Below are 26218 nucleotides of genomic sequence, written 5' to 3'. Positions count from 1 at the left end.
TTCTTCAAAGTATTTATTGTTATGTAAAAGTATTTTACCTGTGTACCGGTTGGTTTATAATCTCTTTCTTGCATATTTTAGTGGAAACAGGGGCCTTGTCTGTATTTGTCATCCCTTCACACAGTATCTGTAATGGTGCTTGGTAGACAGTAGGTTTTTCTATTTGTTCAATGAGTAAATAAGTGGAACTATGCTTTTCTAAGGGACCAAAGTTGCCCAGTTTCCGAGATAAATGTAAAAGTTTCAAATATTGAGTGAGGGTAAGTGAGTTCCAATTCAGGAAGAATACTGAAAGAAGGAAGCAAACCCAGCAAGTCAAATGGTTCAGTTTCACAAATGTTTAGAATTGGAGAGAATGAGAACCCAGGCAAGGGCAGATGAAGAGAGCAAGGACAGATTAGAGAAGGAGTAGATCCTCCTCACATTTTGAAAACATATGACTGTGCCATAACCTTGAGGATTTAAAGGGGAAGTGGTAGGTTGTGAGCAGAAAGAAAAGGCTGCTCTGTCCTTTGTTATTTCTCCATTCCATTTTCTCACTAATGAATTATAATAAAATAATAAAACAAAGATATCAAACCTGAGGTTGAATCCTTATCTACACCCTCCCACCAACAAGCAGCCCAATTTTAACCAATTGAGTCTTTAAAAACCATTAACTTCTCTGAATTTTAGAAAGAGAAAAAGTAGCACCTATGTGATAAAAATATGAAAAAAATAGTGTAAATATATGGAAATATCTTGAACACTGTGTTTGGCATACTTGAAACATAGTGCATTTACATTTTTGTTATGAAAGTAATGTAGGTAGACAAAAATGTATAAATACTTTCAATAATTGTGGAATTCTATAAAGAGTTGAGAGATTTTGAAATAATATTAGTCTTCATTATTTTTATTATTACTGCAATACTGTTGTATGGAAAAGCACCTAAAAGAATTTTATAACCTAAAATTCATTTTCTGAAAGAAAAAGAGAGAAAGGAAAAAATAGGAGAGAAAGAGCAAAAGGTACATTGGCTCTCATGGACAGTTCTGTTCCTGAGCATCAAAATTTTGTTTATTTTTTATTTATTTTACTTATTCTGTTATTTTGATATTGTGAATGCCACACTTTGGCTTTAATGTTAGTTTTTGTTTTGTAATTTTTAAAATAAAACATGTTTCAAGACCTTATGGGATTAAGTCACTTTTTCACTTTGACTGTTCCAATGATGGCAAACAGCTTGCACGTGACATCATTTTAAATATAGAAAATATCAGATGCCACTAAAAATGTCCAAAATAGTAAAAAATACAGCAAAGTTTCAGGATACAAATTCAACATAGAAACATAATGTAAAGTAGCTGTACACCAATAGCAGTTTATCTGAATAAGAAATCAAGAGAGTAGTCCCACTTCAGTAGCTACAGTAAACAAACAAAAAGCAACAACAAAATAAAACCCTATCATATTTGTATCCAAAAAGGTGAGAATGTCTGTAATGAGTTCTATAAAACATTCATGAGAAAACTGAAAATGACACCCCCCCCCAAAAAATGGAAAGACATCTTGTGTTCACCAATTGGAAGAATCAGTATTGATAAAAATCACTCTACTACCCAAAATGATCTATTGATTCAGTGCAATCCTTGTCACAGGCTGAATGGCAATCTTCACAGAACTAGAGGAAAACAATACTAAAATTTATATGAATCACAAAAACCTCAAGTAAGCAAACTCATCTTGAGCAAAAAGAACAAAACAGGATCACACTACCTGACTTCAAAATACACTTCAAAACTGCAGTAATCAATGATGACAATATATATTCTCAAAATTGTTTTGCTTGAGTTATTTAAAAGTCTTGTTCAAGCATATCTTTAAGGGCATTGGTTTCAAATGAACACCCTCAATCACTTCCAATGTTTTATATATTTCTTGGATTTAGTGTTCATTTTATTTTCTATTTAAGTTATTTTTTTCTTCAAATGTTACTTGTATTTTTCTTCATGAATCTCTATTGGGTAATGATAATAATTTAGCATAATGAATTAAATCATTAAATGGCTTAAGGATATAAACTACCTATAATTATACTATGAATGTTTTCAGATAATTTTTGAAATTGTTGCTGTTGTAATTGCACCAAACCTGTTTTGTTGGTGTGAGTCTGTCATTCCTATGCTTTATCTGGTTGAATATGAATTTGAATTACTTCACTTTTTTATTAAACATAAGTTTTGTGGTTTTTATTTTGAGATAATTCTTTCTTTTACTCTTTCCCTTATTTCCCGTCTCTGGCTGCCCTCCTAAATGACTAAGACCAAGGCATAATAATACTAGTATATATTTTGTAAATAATAATATTAATAATGCTAGCATATAATAATGTGTCATTAAAAACAAGCAAACATTTTAAGCAAAAAAACTTGACTTGTTAGTTTTTAACACTATGCTTTCTAAGTACCTAAGTCTTTACCTATGTTTAAATATTTTTTTCAAAATAAGTTGAGTGTAAAATACTATCAGTAAAAGAAGTGCAAAGGAAATAAATGAAAAATGACTTTTTTTCCCAAAGAGTTATTTAGTGCATAATATTATTGACATAGACATAAAACTCTGGATAGCACATTTGAAACCTTTAATAGGATATTTTATGATAGATAAAGCTGGTGATTGAATTATCTTCCTATAAGGAAAATATGTATAATAAAAAACCTTCTTCAATATAAATCATTTTCCCCATTTATTGCATTTTATAGCTTCTAGACTATTTATCAATATAGTAATTCTTCTTGCTGCTATTTTGGATAATGATATCCAAACTCTATCACTGTTTAAATGTCTAAAATAAGCTCCACAATTTAAAGAATCAATCTTGAAAAAGATCGCACTCCCGGGACATAATGATTTCTAGCTATGAAGTATATTTCATGACTGTGTTTGTAATATATTTCATTATAATTCAATATGCAACAAATATTGAAATAGAAGTGTATCTGTGTGCTGAAGACAGAAATACAAAAAACAATGAATGAATAGAAAAAAAAAAGATGCCTATAAATTTGTTGGTCTTTGGAGCATGAGGAAGTGTTCACTTAAAGTGCTGGGTCCAAATTCTGGATCAGCTTAAAGATAGAGAACTATAAAATTTTCACTAAAGTTTTTATCAAAATATTTATAAAGTAGTTTTAAGTGTGCCTGAACCTTACCTCTGGAACTATACAGACTTACTCATCCAGTTCCCACCTAGTCACACTAGCACTGAAATCCTGTGGGTGCCTCTGGTATTCTTGCCTCCCTCAATTCTAAGGTAGTGAGGAGAAGGCTGAAGTATAGGTTCTCTCCTGACCAGGTCATCCTGTCTAACACAAGAAAAGCAAGGGGAAGTTTCCTCTCATCAAGCCGCATTCCTACACTGAGTCTCTTTGCACACAACTTTTTGGGCAGAGTCAGAAAAATAGTGACCATGAGGACCATTTGGATAAAATACCTTCCCAGTTAGAGTATTAGACGTAACACTTTTTTTCTAATAATATCTTTCAAAATTGGGTCAAAATTAATTCTAGTACCAAACAGATGAATTTTAAATTTGTTAGTTTAAAACAACTTTAAATAATAAATTTTGTCTTACCCTAGAGTAAATCCAAATTCACCACTGTTTTTGAAGGCATACATTTTAAGAGCCAAATTAAATATTTAACTTAGTTGACTTGTTTTCCTATGAGAGTCCATATGAATTTTTTTCCTGAATGTGTTTCTTATGACAATGTATATTTTGGTTACCATATTAATAAATTTAAGCATTTTTTCAGATATTCAAGTTTATTTAAATATAGAAAATATTTTGTACGTTGTTGGAATGTAAACATGCATGATTGATATCCAGAATAATACTAACTTACTAGAATAAGTATTTAAAATAATGACTTCTGCTACTACCACCACTACTACTATTTGAAATAATCACCACATAATGTGTAGGGTCACTGTAGCTGGAAAATATTCCATATAGCTTGATAATATTACAAAATAGTTTTCCTCTATGTATCTCATGCAAAGAAAGAATGAAACTCAGAAGTTAAACAATAAGACACAAATGGAGAGAATATCAATATATTTCTCAATATTGTTACATCCCTAAAAGAATTTCAAATATTCTCATTTAATTTTACAAATAGTCAATTCTCACTTTTCTCTACGTGAATTATGTTCTATACAGTGTTTTCACAGATTGTTTTAATTCTCTGCCATATACCACCTTTTTCAAAATCAATTAACAGCTGTCATTCTCATTTTCACTTTTTCTCTTCTTAAGAAGTACAAATTTACTTTAGTTTAAGTAATTGAGTAAATCACTAAATATATGTAAATTCATGTCTTAAATATGAATAATCACTTGAAAATGTGGATAATTGTTTATTCTTTTGGAATACATATTTCATTTTAACTCTTTTTTGTCTTATCATCTTGGGTGTGGAACACCTATAAAACTTAAATTGAGGCTGGGCATGGTGGCTCACTACTGTAATCTCTGCAGCTACGGAGGCTGAGGAGGGAGGATGGCTAGTTCAAAGCCAGCCTCAGCAAAAGTGAGGTGCTAAGCAACTCAGTGAGACCCTGTTTCTAAATAAAACACAAAATAGGGCGGGTATGTGCCTCAGTGGTCAAGTACCCCTGAGTTCAATCCTGGGTACCCTTCCAAAAAAATTAAATTGAGCAACAAATATACCACTTTGAATTTATTATTATGTTTATAGACATCTATTCTTTTGAAAAAATTAATAGGTGTGTGATTAGAGCATTTTAAAATATATGTGTATGCACATATCTTTTGGTCAGCTTTTTTTTTTTTTTTTTGCTGTGAAAACCAAAAGACCTAACAAGAACAGTTAGAGAAAGAAGAAGATTATTTTGGGCCACACTGTTTAGGGTCTCAGTCTATAGATAGCTGACTCCATTGCTCTGGGCCAGAAGTGAAGCAAAACATTATGGTTCAAAGGTGTAGCAGGAATATAGTTCAGGGCATGGCACCAAGAAGCAGAAAGAGACTAAGTTCAGTTCATAAAATATACACTCAAAAGGTATGCTCCTCATTGACCTACCTCCTCTAGCCACAGCCTACTGACCTACAGGTACCACCCAGCTAATCTCATCAGGGGACTAATGCACTAATTAGGTTAAGGCTCTCATAACCTGATCATCCCACCTCCAAATTTTCTTGCACTGTCTCACACATGAGCTTTTGGGGAAGACCTAATACATAAATCATGACATACATATACTGTCATGGAGTCTATACACACACACACACACACACACACATATTGTCATGGTTTATATATACACACACACATATGTAAAAGATATATAAGCTCTAGATTACTGTATTCAACCTATTTTCATATACCTATGTCAATTTCATTGGCATAATCATAGAAATGAAAACTTGGGAATTAATGGGTTAAGAAAAAACTTTAAAGAAAGGAAAATAAATATTTTCTGAAGTTTGCTATCCTAGAGAATCATGAAATAAATGGCAATGAAGGGGAAATGACTACTATACTTATATTTAAAACTAAATGCATACTCGTATTTCTTAAGATTAATTTTATCAGTTCTCTCCCTCTCTTCTGCAAGCACCTGTGTGTTCTCTCTCTCTCTCTCTCTCTCTCTCTCTCCTTCTCCTTCCCTTTCTCCCTCCCTTCCTCCCTCTCTCTCTCTCTCTTTCTCTGGTAAAGAAATTGAAAGATCTGAATTTAAAGCACTGTTGCTAATTACTTGTAGTACATTACATGATCATTATTTACTAAAATGATTTAAAACCTTTTGTGTCAATAATAATGAAAGAGAGAAAAACTAAGATTAAATTTGCTAGTTTAGCTGATCTTTGTAATAGTGTTTCCAGCAAACAAGAGAAAAGATAAATGTTAAGTTGCAGAGTATCAGACATGTGATTGTATTTTTTTTCTATTTCTTTTATATAGCACATTGATGAGGCACATAAATCATGTATCCACACTTTGACATATATGCACTGAGTTATCTATGACAGTTCAAATGCCCCAAATCTCCCTTAGAGAACAACTCAGGTCACTGACAAAGACAAATGTTTAAATTGGTAATAAATTTTATTGTGGTTTAGAGCCTTAGTACTTGAGTGTGGTCCATGGGCTTACAGCACCAATATCATCTTGGAACTTGTTAGAAAGGTAGCTTCTCAGATTTTGTCACAGATTAATGAATCTGAATCAAAATTTCAAGAAAATGGATAGGTGATTTATATGCACATTAAGTTTGAACAGCACTTTGTACGATCTATATAAATTTCAAGTACACTCTACTGTTCCAGAAATATCACTTCTGAAAATTAATCTCTCCAAAATAGTAGCAGAACTTTGTAACTATACATGCCAAAATATTTTTTTAAAAAACCAATTAACATTGTTTGTAAACAGCTTCAAAATTAAAGAAATTTTAATATTTTACTCAGGGTAGATTCATTGACACCTAATCTTAGATCTAGTTCTAATGCTTTTATTTTCCCCACAGAATTACACTATCTGTAGTGTTATAGGCTTCTGGGCAAATTTATTCAGAAAACAAAAATTCAGTCTTCTCTTGGAGGTAACTGCTAGTAATCATAGGTCCATTGCTTTCTCTCAGGATGCTTTGCAAAACATTTTTTAGTATAAATTTAGCTGTTTCTTTCCATATTACCTTGCAGATGGCAATTGGTGTTAAGCCAACGTGTCTATTCTTTTTTAGCTATCTTTATATATTTGGTTCTGAATCATTCCAAAAACCTATTTTTTTTTCTAAGACTGCTTATTCTGTAAGTCTATTTGCTTCTAAAATATAATATTTTCCTCTACAACACTCTATTAGTAGAATGATACCAGAATTGATACCTTTAACATGTGGAAGGATGATGATGAGTTGGGAGTGACAAAGTAAAAAAGGAAACTGAATATGATGTCAAAAAGATAATACCCCAAATTTCATGGACTTTAACACAAGGGATAATGTAGTCTCTCATTGTCCAAACTAGGACAACAATTTTGAGGTAAAATGTTTTATCAAATATAAGACCTACAATTACGTTTAAAACATATTTGTAAGGTTTATTCATGTGAGAAAGATATTATCTCAAATAGCAGTTTTGACAATAAGTAAAAATCACACTAAAGCAAAACAGGCATCACAATAAGATTTTCAAGTGTGAAAAAGTTGAATGACAAAGTGATATCTACCATAAATGCACACTTTTTTTCTGGGTGAAATGTATATGTGATAGATAAATACAAACACAAAGGCAGTAGCAATTTGAAAATAAATAAAATAAAATACAGCCAACCCATAAGAGTTAGCTTTGTTATAGGAGAATAAAAAAGGCCCCTCAGTGTATCATAACAATAGTAATTGCTATAATGTTATATATCAGTGGTTGTAAGTACCCTGTGTTTCTACTCTGTATGACTTCTCATTCTGGAAATCAAATGGAAGGAGATGCCCCTTTGGAACATGCAATCCTCCTGGCAGAGGAAAAACCAAGAGAAATGCAACTGTGATGCCCGTCAAAACTTATACTAGATGGAGATGCACATCTGGTACACTTGTATTCCACTGAACAACGCATTTTCCCTTCCAAAACCAGAAGGAAGGAAACACATTCATGAACTGTCATAGTTCTTCTCTATGGACATGAATCCATGTGTGTTTGTCTGTATCCATGATGGAGCAGTGAATAATTACAAAGAATAATACAGGCTACCACATCATTCTTATAGATTTAACCCTAGACTTATGTAATCATTCTATTGTCCATCATTTTTAAACTGTTTTTAGAATGTTATTCATATCCTTAAATATATATATATATATATATATATATATATATATATATATATATATATATATGTTCTGCAAATTATGATTCTCATAGACTCAAACAGATGATGTCCCCAGGACAGGGGGAAAAAAGACATTTTAGTAAGAGTCACAGCATAACAGAATTATCTAGTCCAATAAGCTAATAAGGACATAACAGTAAATCTCTGATTCCATTTGTTTTAAAGTCCTGTGATCCTCATTCTCTATAAAATATCCTCAAATACGTGTTTTTATGTCCATAAACCTCACAGTTTTACTTGGATAAGACACAGCTGCATGATTTCTGTATAGAAAAATCATGGCTTTTTATATCCATAATCATTAATCCTTTTCACATTTTAACAGACTCAGAATATTGAATTGTTTTCAAAATCACATTTGATTTTTATAAAATGTGTGAATATCCTTTGGAACCCATGTCCTACTTATGATCTACAGCTGTTTTTTTTTTAATTACCTTGAAAACGATTTTTTAGTTGATTGAGATGTTAAATTTGAGTGTTGCATGCCATTTACATAGAATTCTAATGAAATTTTATAATTGAATACTTTTGAGAAATTTACAGTAAAAGCTGAGAACATACTCAGATGTCTCAAGACTGGAAAAATGTGAAGAATGTAAATATCACAAAAGCACAGTAGTTATGTATAATTTAAAAAAGGGAGGGGGGTGGGTGGAGCTGGGGATATAGTTTAGTTTGTAGAGTGCTTGCCTTGCATGCACAAGCCCTGGGTTCAATCCCCAGAACCACCAAAAACAAACAAACAAACAAAAAAACCCACAAACAAAAAACAGATCTCTTAGAGAGAGAGAAAAACCAAACCTATTCTCCATGTAGATTGAGAGGATTTGCAAAGAAATCTTACATATTTAATAATCCATGATTTCCTATGCTTGTACTTTAGCACAAGCTAGCCAGCTTACATCAGCCAGTTGTCTTGTCTGTTATAAGTAAGGACTTAAAACAGGGCATCCATAAAAGAACAATTGCAGTAATTTAAGCTGCAGCTTTAAGCTGCCTCACATGCTTCACTGCAGGGCGCAAGGGAAGCTTTTCCATACATGGATTAATGTTCCACTACGGAGAAGAATCATGACCAATTTTGGAATGGATTCTCCTTATGAGGCTATTGGAAATGATAATTCACTACTCTCTTTAATAATCCCATGTATCTTGATTATAAAATCTACTAAAAAACAATTTTGATGAAGTCTAGATTCCTGAAATGAAACTCTGTAATCTGAAGTTCTTGCTTTTGAAAAATTAAAACCTCCTTGTTAACGGAGAGGTCCCAATAAAAGTAGGAAAAAAGATGAAATCAACATTTATTGTACACCTGTGTCCTGCTAGGTTCTATAGAGCAAATATACTGCTTAATTTTCCCAATTAATTGAGAGAAGGATATTCCCTCTGTTTTGGAGACAGGGATGTTAAGAGCACTAGCATCATGTTTTGCACGATGATGATTTTAGATCACCATTTCCCTATGCTCATCTTTGCTTAAACGCATACTTATTTTTTCTTTCATATTCTTACAGTGAGGTCATTTCTGAAACAGTGATCACTGGCTCTTGCTACATATCACTTGACAATTTTGTCATAGAACAGACTAATATTTGAAAAAAATAATCTTAAATCAAGTCAATTTTTACTGACATTTAAAAAATAAGGGTTTGCTGCTTTCTTCCACTGGAGTGAAGTATGACTCACCTGGAGTCATGAAAAAGTTCAGAGAACTGTACTGGGAGAGCTTTACTCTTGATATGGCTACAGATCATTGAATTTGTAAAATAAGTGGAAAGGCAGGCTTCCATTCATCACAAAGAAGACAAAAGAGCTAAAATTACTAGAAATGTCTAGGTTTGCAAAGAGTTGCTTTATATGATTCTAAAGAACTGTGGTGAATAAAACAGAATGATAGCATGCTGACAACTTTCGAATTCGTACTGTGTTTGAATCGGAATCTGGACTCTTTACAAATATCTGTTCCACACAAGCTGCTCTTGAGGAGAGAATTACTATGCTTAAGTTACATAAGAGGAAACTGACTCTTAAGTAGTATCATTCAAGATCATTCAATCACTAAATTGAAGCAAGCATGAGAACCCAAATCCATTTGATGATAAAAATTGGAACAATTACGTCTAAAGTATAATAACTAATTTTATATTTTTCTGTCTTCCAGGACTCATAATCCAATGAAAGAATCTCTTCTAGTGGTTTAATTATCTCTTCTGCTCAACTACATATACTTTTCAATTAATGTTTGAACATCTCCAGTAATGAGAAAATTCACTACCATACCAAAAGGAGACTTAGTAAAAATGAATTTTTTCACATATTTAAATGGCCTTCTTGCATCTTCAGAAGGCAAAACTAATGTCTACTTAGTCAATTGAGACAATGTTTTGAACGTAATACATTACTGAGTTGAAGAAGACATTACATATAATTTCTAAAAAGGACTGGTAAGCTTTCTTTCAAATACAGAAATCTGTAGAAAACAATGAGAATGCAGCAAAATTGTACTTGGATGCTTTCTCAAAATTTTAACTATATTTTCCACATAGAATCATCTGGCAACTGAGTAAATCATGTAGAATTGCATTTTAGCCATAATATTAGTCATGAACTTACCAAGTAAGAAATTTTATTATTAATTAATGTGTTTTAAACCTGGGCACATACCTACCACTCCTACTATACCTACTCACACTCTAAAGGACACTGTTTGTTGATTTTTTATAATTTTGTATGTCTTTAGAATATTTCCCCTAAACTGATTTGCATTTAAAAGTCTATGTTCTTACATAACTTAATTATTTTATGAACTCAATACACAATTAGGGACAATTAATTTTTGTGTGTGGCTTTCTCTATTTATTTATTTATTTTTTTCATTTAAGATTATCTTTTTAAAAGACTTTCAGTGCCTAAACACCATGGCAAGGTATATCCAAAGGCATTACTTCATCCTATCTCCTTCCTCTCCTTTTAGGTGAATATTTATAAAAAATATTTGGTTAATCCTTCCAGTGTTTGTTATTTTTTAACAAAAGAAGTGTGCACATATATTTCTATCTTTCCGCTTTCTTTTAATATTTAAACAGGCCTCTTGTGAAACATTTTATTCATTTGACTTTCTTCATGTCAATGTGTAGATATGTATCCTTGCTTCTTTTTCCTGGCTGCACAGTATTTTTCCAGATGGCTGTAACATGCTTTATTCCTACTGGTAGGTGTTTGTATTGTTTCCAAATGCTAAAGACAAAACCATAGTGAGAAAATTATTTGAGTATTTTCTACAGTTTCTTTGAAGTAGATTTTGAAAAGTGGGATTGCTGAGTCAATTGTTACAAACTATCACCAATTTTCCCTTCTTCTGAACTCTACTATTTTGCTATCCTACTGGCAATGTATCAGAGGGCTTGATTGCTTGCCATTTTCCTATATCTTTGTTTAGATTGTCAAAATTTGGGGTGTTGGAAAATTCCAGAATAGTGAAATAATCTATACATATTTTGATTTATGTTTATTTTTATCTTTTCTTACCTGAGCATTTTTTCCCAGTCTTTTCCTGTTTTCCTTTCTGAATATTGTTTTTCTTTTCCTTGAGTCTTTAGAAGCTCTTAAGTTGTACAGAGATTAACGCTTTGATATTGTGTGTTTTAAATATACTTTACAAATGTAAAATTTGTATTATTTATAGTGTTTTGTGATACAAAACATTCTGGTTTTACCTGATTTAATTAATTTTTTGTTACTTTTTAATTCTTAAGTATGAATGTTTTTCTCATTCTGTGTTTTCATATTTTTTCTAGTAGTTGAATGGTTTCTTTTCATTAAAAGTTTATATATTTATATCTTGGGTATTTATCTTGTATACAATCATACAGTTTATTTTTCAAATGACTATTTAAGATGTCACAGTGTCATTTAGTAAGTTTACCTTTCCCTAGTCAATTACTCCCCAGACTTATTTTATGCTAATTTTACTTATGTATTTGTTATTAAGGATTGTTTCCATTACATTTGTCTATTTATTCCTATATTAATACTCACTCCTTATGTACATAGATCTTTTAATACGTATTCATATATGATGAGATGTTCTCACTCTCACTTTTACAAATTTTTTCCAGTAAATTTACTTAAGGAATTTTCCATTTATAATTTAGAACTCACCCAACTAGTTCCAGGAAATAAAAACGACCTGCTTGTTTTTTAATCAGATTACAATTATATATTAACTGAAAAGAATTTGGCATAATTTAATGTTGAGTATGGCTGTTAAAAAAAGTCATAGTATCTGTTAAGGACTATTTTGCAAATTTCAGGTTTGGTTGACAATTTTTCTAATATATGTTTTGTATTTTCCTGCTGTTTTAGTGTGTCTTTATTCATTAGTACTTATAATTTGTTAACAGTTGTATATTTAATTTGTAATATTTTAATTTTGACTTTTGCCTTAGTAAGTTCTGTTATAGTGTACAGTTCTTTGTTCATTGATTTCTCTGAATTTTACACATGTGTAAACATATTGTCTGCAAAAAATCAGAATTCTAAGTATTGTTTCCTTACTTTATTTCTCTAATTTGCAATAAGTTTATATTATTTATAAAATTATATTTCCATTTTGGTATACTTACTTTATTTAAAACAAGAGTTTTAAACATTGGGGATATGTTTGTCTGGTTCTGATTTCTATTGGAGTACTTCCAGAATTCTACCATCAAGTGAGATGTTGGCTCTAAAGCTGAGGATCACGTTTTATCATTTTAAAGATAATTTATTAAGTCCTAATTAGTCAGTCAGGAATAGTTATAATTATCCATCAAATACAGTTAAGCATCATAGTGGTCAGGATTTTTTTATTTTTAAATATATTATTATGTTGAATTGATAAATATTAATAGTTTCCTAATATTGAACCATGTGTGTACTAACTGGGATGATCCTACTGGGTCATAACATAAGAATTTCAAATTTAAACTTGGATACTATTTGCTTTTGCTTTATTTATGAATTGGAATACTCATAAATTATAATATAATCTGTTGTATATGTTTGTGATCTTTTCATGTATTTGTGCCAATTTTACAATGTTTATAAAAATGAAGTTGGAGACTGGGCCAGGTAGAGCATGCCTGTAATTCCCAAAGCATGGGAAACTGAGACAGGGGAATCTCGAGTTCAAAGCAAGCCTCAGAGACTCAGTGAGACCCTATGCAACTCAGTGTGATCCTGTTTCTAAATAAAATACAAAATAGGGATGGGGGTGTGGCTCAGTGTTTGAGTGACTCTGAGTTTAATCCCTTGAAATTTTGACAAAATTTCTGTGTGAAGTCATTTGGGTTTTTGGCATTTTGTGTTGGTGTTTGTGTGTCTGCAGGGGTTCGGTGACACCTTATTTGTAAAATGTTTTACAAAATTCTTCTTTTCATATTTTTTTTATAAAGGTTTGTTTTATTATGTGTTTACTATGTGAATTCTTTATTCTCTTTTCTCTCCCACTGAAAAAAAAATAGGTTTACTAGTTGTCATATTATCTTGTTTTTCTTCTGAAACATGCTATTTTGGGATTTATAATTTCTATTTTTTAGAAAAAACTCATTAATACATGCTTTATTTCTTTAGCAATTGATTTTTATTTTACATAGTCTTGTTTTTGTCACATTTCCTTTAGTTTTAGTTATGTAGTTAATATTTTATTTTCACAATGTATGTAATGTGTAATTAAGGTTATGGATATTTCTCTGAGCACTGCCTTAGCTTAATCCTTTATATTCTGGTGTAATGATTTTCTTGAAAATTTATAATTTCACTTTCATTTATCCCATATTAAAATATTATATGGATTCTATCTACATAGAAATCTTATTTTTTTAATCAAATTTTAGTTTTATATTATGGTAGTTGGTGAATGATACTATATTTGCTTTTCAAATTTTTCTAATTTACAAAGAATTTATTTGTAATAAAGTTTACCATCATCTTGCACATGTTCTGTGTACTCTTGAAACTCACATTCTTGAACATCAATTTATGAAAATGAGCTTTTTTTACTTCAATATAACTACTTTAAAGTAAATTTTTGCCTCTACTATTAATATAATGTTCAATATTTACCTATAAGTTCTTAAGGACCAAGTTGTATAGAGCTCTTTTATCAGTTTTTGTTTGCTTATTGTTTTCTTTTAGCCACCTCAAGATAAGATAGGTGTATTAAAGTCTCAAATATTAGCAGTGCACATCTATTGTCCCTGAATTTTCTGCTCTATGAAAAGTGTTATTAAAGCAGTTTCTCAGGTCTCAAGGAAATGCACACTTAGAACTTTTCTTTTTCCTCATTTAATAATTTTTGGCCTGAATTCTATAAGATCTCAGGTCAGAATTATGAGCTTTGTTTCCTTTTTATTTAGATTTTCCTTTTAATTTTAATCTTTCTGAGACATCCTTCCTGCATTAGTGATAGAACTGTGTTAGGAGTTCTTGGATCCACACAACCCTGTGGTGTGTATTTGTTTTGGAATTATCTCAAAATGTGGCATAAGGGTGAATTTTTCTCATATTCAATGGTCATCCAATTTCCACACTATTTGGTCCTTTACTGGTAATGAATGATTGTTGGGGCTTTTTGTTTCTATAGCTTTTTATATATATACATCCTTTCACACTCTGAAGCTCCCACCCCAAAACTGTTCATTGTGCACATGAACTAATGCTGTCACAGTTAGACTCACTTATTTCATATTCTTGACAATTTTTCTTTGGCTATTCTATTTGGTATGTTTGACTTCTAGCGTGCATGTTAGGGTCCGCATACAAAACTGGGAATGTAATTTTCATGAATGTTTGTTGACATCTTACTCTGATATGGATTGACCTCATCTCTTATAGAGACACAGATGCTCTTAGAACTGGCTTTATCACCTGAGCTATGTCATTTTACAAGTGGTACCTTTTGTAAGATAGAGGGGAAATGTTAACTACTCAAATAGATGATCTTATTTGGCCTTTTATAAACTAGCTTGTCAATTTGTATATGGGCATAATGCCAGTGGAACAGATGGGCTCCCAAGAGAGAGAAGCAAGCTTGACAATTACATGCAAGATGAATATCCAATAGTATAAAGTCTAAGGATTGTGAGTTCTTCTTATCTAACTTAAGTGACATGGATATTTTTTGTTAACATTTGAACACTGAAAAATGTAGCTGAATTGTAACATACTTTAAGTTTCACAATTGAGAATTCATTGCCAGTATCTACATTTTTCATGGAGTTTACTGATTTCCATAGAGCTTATTAATGTACTATATTTTAATACATCATATGGAAGGAACTTCTGAATTCTTTCATATATTTTCTAACTATATATATGAATAAATTGTTTCTGTACACTTTAAAGGTGAAATTGAAAACTTCTGTTTCTTCATGTTTCTGTTTTGACTGGTTGTTCAGTGGTAAAATATTTCTGGATTTATACAGTTCCACACAACTCTACCTAAGTTCATTTTGTAAAATCTTAATTTGCTTTTGTGCCATATGAAAGTTAGGTAAGTTTTACTACATGAGGATTTCAGCAAAATCCAGAGAAATTATTCTGCAAATTTATATTTATACTTATGTACTTAGTGTGTATTTAAAACTTTTAACATCCCTGCCTCTTTTCTAGGTATTTGGAAATATTCATAATTTTTTTAAAAAATTACAAAAGTTTTTGCCTTCTAAGCATGCTCATTCATTAGCAGATAAATGAAATAGTGGTTTTATGTGGAAATGGAAATAATTTGAACTATTATTAATGCAGGAGAGGAGTCACTCACCATTTTTGTGGACAAGCGGAAGCTGAGCAAGCGATCAGAAGGAAGCGATACCAGCACCAACAGCTCTTCTGTCACCCTGGAGACCCTCCATCAACTTGCTGCTTCCTACTTCATTGACAGGGACAGCACTCTTCGGAGACTTCACCACATTCAAATTGCATCCACTGCCATAAAGGTATGAATGAGTTCATTCTAGCTTTGTCTTATTCCTTTTTTCCTCCATCTCCAAAATGCATTTCTAAATATTTGATTAAATCGATGTTTTAAACAATCACATTACAAAAATATATTTGCTTTTCCTTTTGGTCCAAATTATGTAATATATTTAAGATGAAATCATATGCACTTTGACATAATTTCTTCCTTCATTATTGAGTCCTGGTTTTTCATGCTCAAGAATAATTGAAATAAATATATTTGAATTTTCTAAGCTTACCCTGAGGTACACAGACTCATTCACAAAGTATATTTGGAAACACATTTATTGTAATGATATCATTTTTTTGTATCTTTATGGATTTTAATATTTAAAAAGATGGGATTTATTAGGCCCAAAGTTGTCAATGGCAAAAAATAACATCAGGAAATCCTGGAAGATGTTTTTGAGATACAGTCAAGAAATTAAGTATTTGGTTGTAAATTTCTAAAAGTAAAATATATCTAAAACGAGTCACTAATGCCATGTGCTTACAAAACTCATTTGACTTTATGTATACTAAAGCTACATTTACTAAATGTGAAAAAGGGGAAAATAACTATAGATCTAAGTTTGAAACAAACAAATAACAAAAAAAAAAGATGAGAGGCAGAAGGGAAGATAGAGGAAAGGGAAGAGAGAAACAGAGAAGGGAATGTGTGGTCTCTCAAACTGGAACCATAAATTTTTAAATATTAAAAAAAAAACATTTATCTGGAAGTTTAGGTCAAATGTTATTTTGTGTAGCCAATAGTCATTGTTAAAACTAAGCAAGACCCAGCACAGTGTGATCATAGACTAAGATAACAATGGCAAAATAAAATATAAAGAGAATTCCTAAGCTCTTCAAATCTAACATTTTATAGTTAATGCTAAAAGCAGACCTTAAATAGAACATTTTGTTTTTTTTAAGTTAAAATTAATGTATGCATACTTTTCTCAGTTGGTTGAAAAGTTGTTTCAATATCTTCAAAAAGATACACACTGAAGTATAACTTTTGTCCTGGATATACTGGAAAAGGTGTTATGGAAACATCTTTAGCTTAAGGGTTATACAAACAATAATTCAAAGTTCTGACATGTGTGTCTTCAATATTACTAGTAGACAGGGCTGGGGAAAAGATTTCTGTGAGTGTAAATTACACAATATACTTAGTCTGCTTCTGACTCTAGGACTTTGTTGTAGTGAGCAACCAAGTACATAAATAATATTTATGCTGTATAGATAAAAATATAACCAGCACAAATTTGGGTGTCTGCCACAGTCTGGCTGGGCACAAATGCCGCAGTCTGGCTGGGCACACAATCACGAGCCACCACACAGCTTGTAGATTCAAACAGCAACTCTTTATTCCCGAACTCACACCAGCCGTCTACAATCACGTTCTGGGGAAATCCACGTTCTCTGCCCAAATCCACGTTCTCTGCCCAAATCCACCTCCACTGGGCTTCTATCTCCAAAATATACTGTCTGAATCCCGTGAGAACTCAAGGGGAACTCTGGCAGCAGGATACGCCCTATTCCCAGCAGGAATAATCTTAAACCTTAAACCTGGAACCTAAACTGGGAACGCCCTAAACAAGATTATCTTAAAACCGGGAACACCCTAATCTGCCTTGGTCCTTGAGCAAGGTTAAGTACATTCAATGTCACTGCAACATGGGGTACGCTGGCAAGGAAATTGTCATACTTACTTGGCTAATGGCTCCCAGCATCTCCCCCCTTCTGATTAATTAAACAACAAGCAATGTGGCTTAAGGACCGTGCCTGGTAGGTTGTCCAATTCAACATATGGTTCTTACCCGTCATCGGAAAACTGACCTTTAGGCGTCAGCCTCCTGTCTTAGGTTGATACCACTGCAATTGAATCATACCCGTCACTGACTACCGGTCCAGCATACAGCCATACTTGTGGATAGGTCTATGCACCAGTGGGGGGGTGAGGTTCTTTGCCTCACCTCTGTTGGCCCCCAAATTTGGCCTTGGTGCCAGTGGGGGAGTGAGGTTAATGTGGCTTATGGACCGTGCCTGGTAGGTTGTCCAATTCAACATATGGTTCTTACCCGTCATCGGAAAACTGACCTTTAGGCGTCAGCCTCCTGTCTTAGGTTGATACCACTGCAATTGGATCATACCCGTCACTGACTACCGGTCCAGCATAAGCCATTGGCCCCCAAATTTTAGACCATCACTAGCAGAAGGGAGGAGGATACAGAAATGCCACGACACCAAGCCAATTGATGGCTCCTTGGGAAAAATTGCATCACTGGTGACACCATCAGCAAAGATATGTCAGCACTACCACAATTAACATGGGGTGCGCTGGCAAGGAAATAAAAATTGCATCACTAGTGACACCATCAAACGATAGTTACATAGTCCAGGCAAGTTCTGCAAGAAGTTCAAAGCAGAGGAATCTATCAATATGTCCATTTCCTCCCAAAATCCGTTTCCTCCCAAAGTAAGTTGACTCTTTGATTGAGCATTACTTGTTGAGTTCTTCACCAGCACTGAGATGGAGATAGGAATTCTGGCAATGATGCTAAAGAGACATTATCCTGAAAAGAATTATTAAATATAATGAAAAGGAAAGGTGAAAGTAAACAAACAGATCTGTTAACCTACTTTAGAAACAATCCTTAACAGCTTTTTACCTAATTTAAATTAGTAAACAAACAGATCTGTTAACCACCTTTAAAAACAATCCTTAACAGCTGTTTACCTAATTTAAATTAAACCATTTAAATCACGTGAATAAAAAAAATAATAATAATTCGGATCCATTTTTTCATGAGCGCTCCTCATACAAGAAATATGGACATACGCACATACAGACATACAACACAAAACACAAGAGTGTACACAAACGTACAACACATAAGAAAATAGTAAAGGCCTTGTAGCTTTACCTAGGTGAAATCTCCATTGCAATGTTTAAAAACTCCACAGTCAAAAAATAAAACTGATCAGAAAAACATTAACCTAGGTTTGTATGAGCTCAAAAAATAAAAATAGAACCTTATGATGTGGAAAAATGCAATAATAAAATAGCTATTGAAAAAAGCATCCTGGTTAATCACTGTCGCAGATGTAAGAATGGCCAAGCTGGAGTTCTGGATATCAACTGTTATGGATTTGAGTCAAATCATCTTCTTTTCGATCTGTAGAAACTGTTTTAGTTAATCTCTCTGGAATCCAAATGGGCTGCTGTTCTCCCTGTGGAAAAACACAAACAGACCCCCGACTCCAAACAATCACTGGGTCAGGACCTTTCCATTGTCCTGTTAGAATATCTTTCCAAAGTACTTTAGGCTTATGTACATTTTTTGGATACATATGCCTTTCCGCAGCACTAAGTCCTGATGAATCCAAATTTAAAAAGTTTAGAGTAAAAAGCGTTATTTTAAGTTTATCTTTGGGGGATATATACCCCCTTCCAATTCCCTCTTTTTGCTTTAATAAGTATGTTTTAATAGTTTGATGAGCTCTTTCAACTATGCCTTGTCCCTGTGGATTGTATGGGATTCCTGTTATATGAGTAATACCAAATGATGAGCGAAATTGTTTAAAAGAGGTAGAGGTATAGCCAGGACCATTATCGGTTTTTAACTGTTTAGGAACGCCCACAGTGGCAAAATTTTGTAAGCAATGAGCTATAACATCTTTAGTTTTTTCTCCGGCATGAAGGGAGCCCATCAAAAATCCAGAAGAAGTATCGACTGTAACATGTAAATATTTTAATTTTCCAAATTCTGGCAAGTGTGTGACGTCCATCTGCCAAATATGGTTAGGTATCAGTCCTCTAGGATTGACTCCAAGATTAACTTGTGGTAAAAATGTCACACAATTTTGACATTGTTTTATTATATGTCTGGCTTGTTCCTTAGTTATTTTAAAACGCTTTTGTAAAGTATTAGCATTAACATGAAACCTTTTATGAAAATTTGTAGCTTCTTCAAATGTAGAGAAAATATGTATGTCATGTGTAGTTTTATCTGCTAAATCATTGCCTAAACTAAGGGCTCCAGGCAATCCTGTATGTGCCCTAATATGTCCTATAAAGAATGGATCTTTTCTGTCCCAGATTAGACTTTGTATAGTGGAAAACAAAGAGAAAACAGTAGAAGAAGGGGAAATCCTACCGGCATCTTCAAGAGATACTATAGCATTAACTACATACTGACTATCAGAAAATAAATTAAATACAGAATCTTTAAACATCAAAAAAGCTTGTAAAACTGCATTAAGCTCTACCTTTTGAGCTGATTGTTTGGGTACTAAAAATGTAAAAGTTTGATCAGGGGTAACTACTGCTGCTGTACCATTATTTGACCCATCAGTGAATATATTTGGAGCATTCATGATAGGTGTTTTTCTTGTCATTTTAGGAAAAACTACAGGATGCTTAGACCAAAAAGACAACAAAGGATTAGATGGTAAATGATTATCAAATGAAACATTAGATTTACACATGATTATTGCCCAAGTATTTAACTCATTAGCTAACTCATCAATTTGATCCATAGTATATGGAGTAATAATTTTATTGGGAGAAATTCCAAACACTCCCTTCGCTGCTTTTATTCCTTTGAGTATTAATTGTCCTACAGCCTCAGGATACCTAGTAAGAATAGTGTTAGGAGAATAAGGTAAATGTATCCACAATAATGGACCTTCTTGCCAAAATACTCCTGTAGGAATATTTTTTGTTGGTAGTACAATAAATAATAAAGGCAAACTTATATCAATTCTATCCAAATGTATGTTTTCCATATATGTTTCAATAATTTTTAATGCCTTTCTTGCTTTAGGAGTTAACATGCGGGGTGAATTTGGATCTGATGGACCTTTTAGAATATCAAATAAAGGTCCCAACTCTCCTGTTGGTATACCTAGATAAGGCCTTATCCAATTTATGTCTCCCAATAACTTTTGAAAGTCGTTAAGTGATTTGAGTTGATCTACTCGTATTTGAATTTTTGGTGGACGGACCATGGTTGAGGATAATAGAACTCCTAAATAATTAATTGGAAAATTTAATTGTACTTTATCTATTGCTATCTCTAGATTATAATTTTTTAATAAGTTTGTAAGTGTGGCATAACATTCCAGCAATATGTTTTTATCTTTATGTGCCAATAATACATCATCCATATAGTGAAATATTTGTAGTTCAGGATTTTGATTTCTAAGTGGCTGGATTGCTTTGTTAACATATATTTGACACATAGTTGGACTGTTAGCCATCCCTTGAGGGAGTACTTTCCATTCATATCTCTGATCAGGACCTTCATGATTTAATGCAGGGATAGTAAATGCAAAACGTGGACTATCCTCGGGATGAATTGGAATTGAAAAAAAACAATCTTTAATATCTATAGCTAAAACATGCCAGGTTTTTGGCAAAGCAGACAATTGAGGAATCCCTGATTGAGCAGGTCCCATAACAACCATCTCATTATTAATGGCTCTTAAATCTTGCAATAATCTCCATTTACCAGATTTCTTTTTGATGACAAAAATGGGAGTATTATGGGGAGATATGGAAGGTTGTATATGTCCTTCCGTTAATTGTTGTTTGACCAGATCATGGGCTACTTGTATCTTTTCTTTAGTCAGGGGCCACTGAGGAACCCACACTGGTCTTTCTGATTTCCAAGTAATTTTGATTGTCTCAGTGGCCCTTTCTGAAAATCCAACCCATGTCTGTCTGTTCCTTGATCTATTTGTACTGGTGCTGCTATACCTTGCCCTTGTTTTCCTAATCTTTTTTCTTTCCTAAAGCCTTGTCTAGCTCTAGTAGTGGGCACATTAGGATTGATATTATTTGTTAACGTCAAACCTAATTGATCTAGGACATCTCGTCCCCATAAATTTATAGGAAGATGATCCAATACATATGGCTGTATAGTTCCTTCACATCCTTCAGGATCCTTCCAATCTAATATCATAGAACTTCTATGGGGATTAGTCGCCACTCCTAGGCCTCGAAGCGTTTGAGTGGCTTGTTGTAATGGCCAATGTTTTGGCCATTCTTGACGAGATATGATGCTAAGGTCAGCTCCTGTGTCCAGTAGCCCATTAAACTCATGACCTTGAATATTTAGTTTTAGCATTGGGCGAGAATCTAAATTTAAAGACAACATAGCCCAATCTACACCTGTGGAGCCTAATCCCCTGGAACCTCTTTCTACACTATGACTAGGAAATTTATTATGTAGGCTGGGTATTATTAACAACTGTGCTATTCTATCTCCAGGTGAAATTACTGATATACCTCTTGGAGAACTAGCTATAATTTTTATTTCACCTACATAATCGGGATCAATTACCCCAGGACTTATCATAAGTCCTTTTAATGTAGATGAACTACGTCCCAGTAATAAGCCTACTGTTCCTTGGGGAAGAGGTCCTTTTACTCCTGTGGGAATGATTTGAACTCCCATCTCTGGAGTTAATACTGCTCTGGCAGAGGCACAGATGTCCAACCCTGCGCTCCCTCGGGTTTGTCTGATGAGGGATTTAATGGACAATGTGTCCTGGGCACTACCCTGATGGTGTTGCTGGGATCCTCCACTGCCCCGTATATTTGTGGTTGTGGGCCCCGGAGCATTGGGCCCCCCTGTCCGTTTTTTGGCAATGGAGCCTGATGCCTTTCTCCACGATATCTTGGATAAATACCTGGTCTTTGTCCGTTTTTTGATAAGGGAGTACCTTCTATGATGGTTTGAGAACGGCATTCATTAGCCCAATGTCTCCCTCTACGGCATCGTGGGCAAATACCTGGTATTCTATTCCTTTGATACCTACTTTTGTTAAACCCTCCTCCTATGGGGCAATTCCTTTTAAAATGTCCTGTTTGTTCACAATCATAGCATGTTTTTGGCCTGGCATCTAAAGCCTGTTGTACTGCAGCTGCCAAGACTTGCCCTTGTTCATTAATATCTCTACATAATTTAATATATGTGTTTAAATCTTCATGTCTCCATGGTCTAATAACCTCTCTGCAGCAACGATTTGCTTGGTCATAAGCCAGTTGTTTTATTAATGGCATTGCTTGTTCTGTATCCCCAAAAATTTTGGCAGCCGTTTGAATTAGCCTATTTACAAAGTCAGCGTAAGGTTCATTAGCTCTCTGTATTACCTTAGATAGCTGACCTTGTAAATCTCCATGTCCTTGTAAAGTCTTCCATGCCCTAACTGCGTCTGCAGCAATTTGTGCATATATAGCAGGATCATATTCAATTTGTTGCCGTTGACCCTCATAAGGTCCTTTTCCTAACAACATATCTAGATTTCTTTGAGGGTAACCGGCTGCTGCATTTCGCCTAGCTGTCTCCGCGCAAAATTCCTCATTGGCAACCTTCCATAACAAATATTGTCCTCCATTTAGTACAGATTTACACATGCTAGCCCAATCTGCTGGCGTCATGTCCAAGTTAGTAATGGACTCAACCATGCTTACCGTGAAGGGAGCTTGGGGACCATAGGTTGTTACAGCCTCCTTTAACTGCTTCACTGTTTTAAAATCTAAAGCACGGTGAATTCGCTGCCCTCCTGCCTGTTCAAGTACAGGGCATGCTAATCTTTGAGGTCCTGTCTCAGGATCCCATTTATCAACTACGGGGTTTGAGGGCCACTCAGCTGTCTCCATCGGTGGGGCTGTTGGTTGAATTACGCCCTCTTGTGATAAAACGGAGTTACTAAAAGCCTCCTGTTGAGGCCTTTTTCCTAACAACCCCTTTTCCTTTAAATTTTCTTCCTCTGTCTGACTAGCTCGAGAGACCTTCTCTTTTGCTTGATCTAAAATGTCTTTCTCCATGGTCTGAACCTCTAACAATTTACTTAACATCTTTTCGGTTTGTTTTTTACTAATTTCTAATCTACTATAAAGATAACGCAACCCAATAAGATAGCACAAAACAAAGCCGAAACTGAATGAAACAAAAACGGAATAAAAAATCGTTGTATCAATTTTCTCTTCCTCAGGGCCGACAAACTTCAAACCTTTAGTCAACCATTTTTTCCAGTTTGCCTGAGAAATTTCTAGGGATAGGCAGCTTGAAACAAAAACAAGATAAATCAAAACAATAACACATTGTTTTTTGAGTTGGTCACCCATTCTTTCGCTCTTCCTCAGGGGCGAGCAATTTCACTTACCTCTAAGCTTCAGAAGTTCCCGGTATGAGCCGCCAAATGCCACAGTCTGGCTGGGCACAAATGCCGCAGTCTGGCTGGGCACACAATCACGAGCCACCACACAGCTTGTAGATTCAAACAGCAACTCTTTATTCCCGAACTCACACCAGCCGTCTACAATCACGTTCTGGGGAAATCCACGTTCTCTGCCCAAATCCACGTTCTCTGCCCAAATCCACCTCCACTGGGCTTCTATCTCCAAAATATACTGTCTGAATCCCGTGAGAACTCAAGGGGAACTCTGGCAGCAGGATACGCCCTATTCCCAGCAGGAATAATCTTAAACCTTAAACCTGGAACCTAAACTGGGAACGCCCTAAACAAGATTATCTTAAAACCGGGAACACCCTAATCTGCCTTGGTCCTTGAGCAAGGTTAAGTACATTCAATGTCACTGCAACATGGGGTACGCTGGCAAGGAAATTGTCATACTTACTTGGCTAATGGCTCCCAGCAGGTGTCTTAGTTAATTTAAAAATGTTGTAAGGTAGGATATTGTTAGAGATATTTAGCTTGACGATGCTGAGAAGAAATAGACTTTCTCAGAAATCAATTTTAATGATATTAAAGTAACTTAAACTGTATTTTCTAATAGAAGAAAGCATTGTTGTAAGTGCAGTTTATTATATAGTTATTGATTTCTTTATTCAACACCAAGTAGAATTATAGAATAGAGTTTCTATACTAATACTAAGCAAGAAATATCCATGCACATTTCATGTCTAAACTTATGATTTGCAAAGGCACATTTTAAGGAGGCATGTTATTGCATAAAAGCATTGTTCTTAGACACTGGTGACACAACTGGTGGTAGGAATTCATAGAGTTGATGCTCTACTTTGTAGAAATGAGCCTCCTAAGGGAAAGGACTTTAATAGGAAGTGTATTATTAGGAGCAGCTCTGAAAAAAGACAAAGGAGTATCTTGGAAAGGGAGTCAACAGCCTTACCTTGACAGGCACCAAAGAATGCCCTTTCTCTACTAACTGTGGAAATGAGATCCTAGGCATTCAGAGGAGGTAGCTGAAGGTGTGTATTGAGTGCTGTGGATGGCAAGAAAGGAGGTGAGGTGGGCTTTAAATCAGGGGGAAGAAACAGAACAGAATGGGAATGATGTGGTGAGAAGTTCTTAACAGAGGTTCATATTTGTCTTTAATGGAGGAAAACAGGAAATGAGATGTGTGCTAGCTGGCAACAACTTGGCTATGAATATAGGCATGAAAGTGCTCAGGTGGAAAAGGGTGAGGAAGTAGTAATGGGATGGACAGGAGGTCACTAGATCTCTATGGATTTAATTTAGGTGTGAAGGGAATTCCTTTCTGAGACAGTTGTAATCACCAGACAGAACAGTTGACTGATGATCCTCCAGGTCAGGTTTAGCTGCAATCTGAGTTAACCTGAAGCATCCTAGAGAAGACCTCTTGCTGGTGTGCTGTGTTAAAGGAGGAGCAGAGTTGACTGGTGTGCTCCCACACTGCAGGTTTACACATCTCTTAATCTATGTGCACACTCATGTTTGTGTGTTTTTCTAGGGAGAATATATTTCCTTTTCTTTAAGGGGTAAATTAGCAAATACATCTCTACACAAATATATGATTTGCTATTTTAAAATTCTAACATTCCAAGTGATTCAATATAATTTAACAGGATATAAAGGACCAAGAAGGTGTGGAAGCAGGGGCCATGCTGAATCCAAGGGCATCCCACTAAGAAAATTCTTCACAGTCAAATAAATAATCCAATGCAAAGTACCTAAGCAGTGTCTCTGAAACCTAGAACTGAATTCCATTATGTAATCCCTAAAGGCTCAATTTATTGCCTTTATATTTTAAAGAATCAATCTAAGTGTAGCAAGATCCACAATTTCTTTCATTTGGTGATTTAATTTGCATTATTTACTGCCATGTAGTGGACATTTAATTTCTTGAATAAATGTGAATGATTTTGTCCCTTGATTCACAGAATTCAAGAGACCAAGTATTGCTAAAAAATAGAGTCAAATATAATTGTTTCCAGACAACAGCAAAAATATAATCAAATCTGCAAAATCATGCAAGCATTTATCATGTGCATTCTTGCAAAATGTAAAAGAGTTGGGCAATTAGTGTTAATTATGA

The 26218-nt window shown here is 34.0% G+C and overlaps 1 protein-coding gene across 3 annotated transcripts in view; it reads left to right on the top strand.

Annotated features, from left to right (window-relative positions):
- Brinp3 (BMP/retinoic acid inducible neural specific 3) overlaps positions 1-26218 on the top strand; it is a 383341-nt gene that overhangs the window by 182242 nt on the left and 174881 nt on the right. For all 3 annotated transcript variants that reach the window (XM_046427569.2, XM_058573679.1, XM_058573680.1), the window contains exon 4: positions 15691-15881. In XM_046427569.2, coding sequence (XP_046283525.1) covers positions 15691-15881 — 191 coding nt within the window. The remainder of the gene's footprint in view (positions 1-15690; positions 15882-26218) is intronic.

The sequence above is a fragment of the Marmota monax genome, unplaced genomic scaffold, assembly GCF_021218885.2.
Source record: "Marmota monax isolate L192 unplaced genomic scaffold, Marmota_monax_Labrador192_F-V1.1 WCK01_AAM20220418_F8-fsc00202, whole genome shotgun sequence".
NCBI classification, from domain to species: Eukaryota; Metazoa; Chordata; class Mammalia; order Rodentia; family Sciuridae; genus Marmota; species Marmota monax.
Note: the sequence above shows the minus strand (reverse complement) of the source record. Positions and strands in the feature narration are given on the sequence as shown.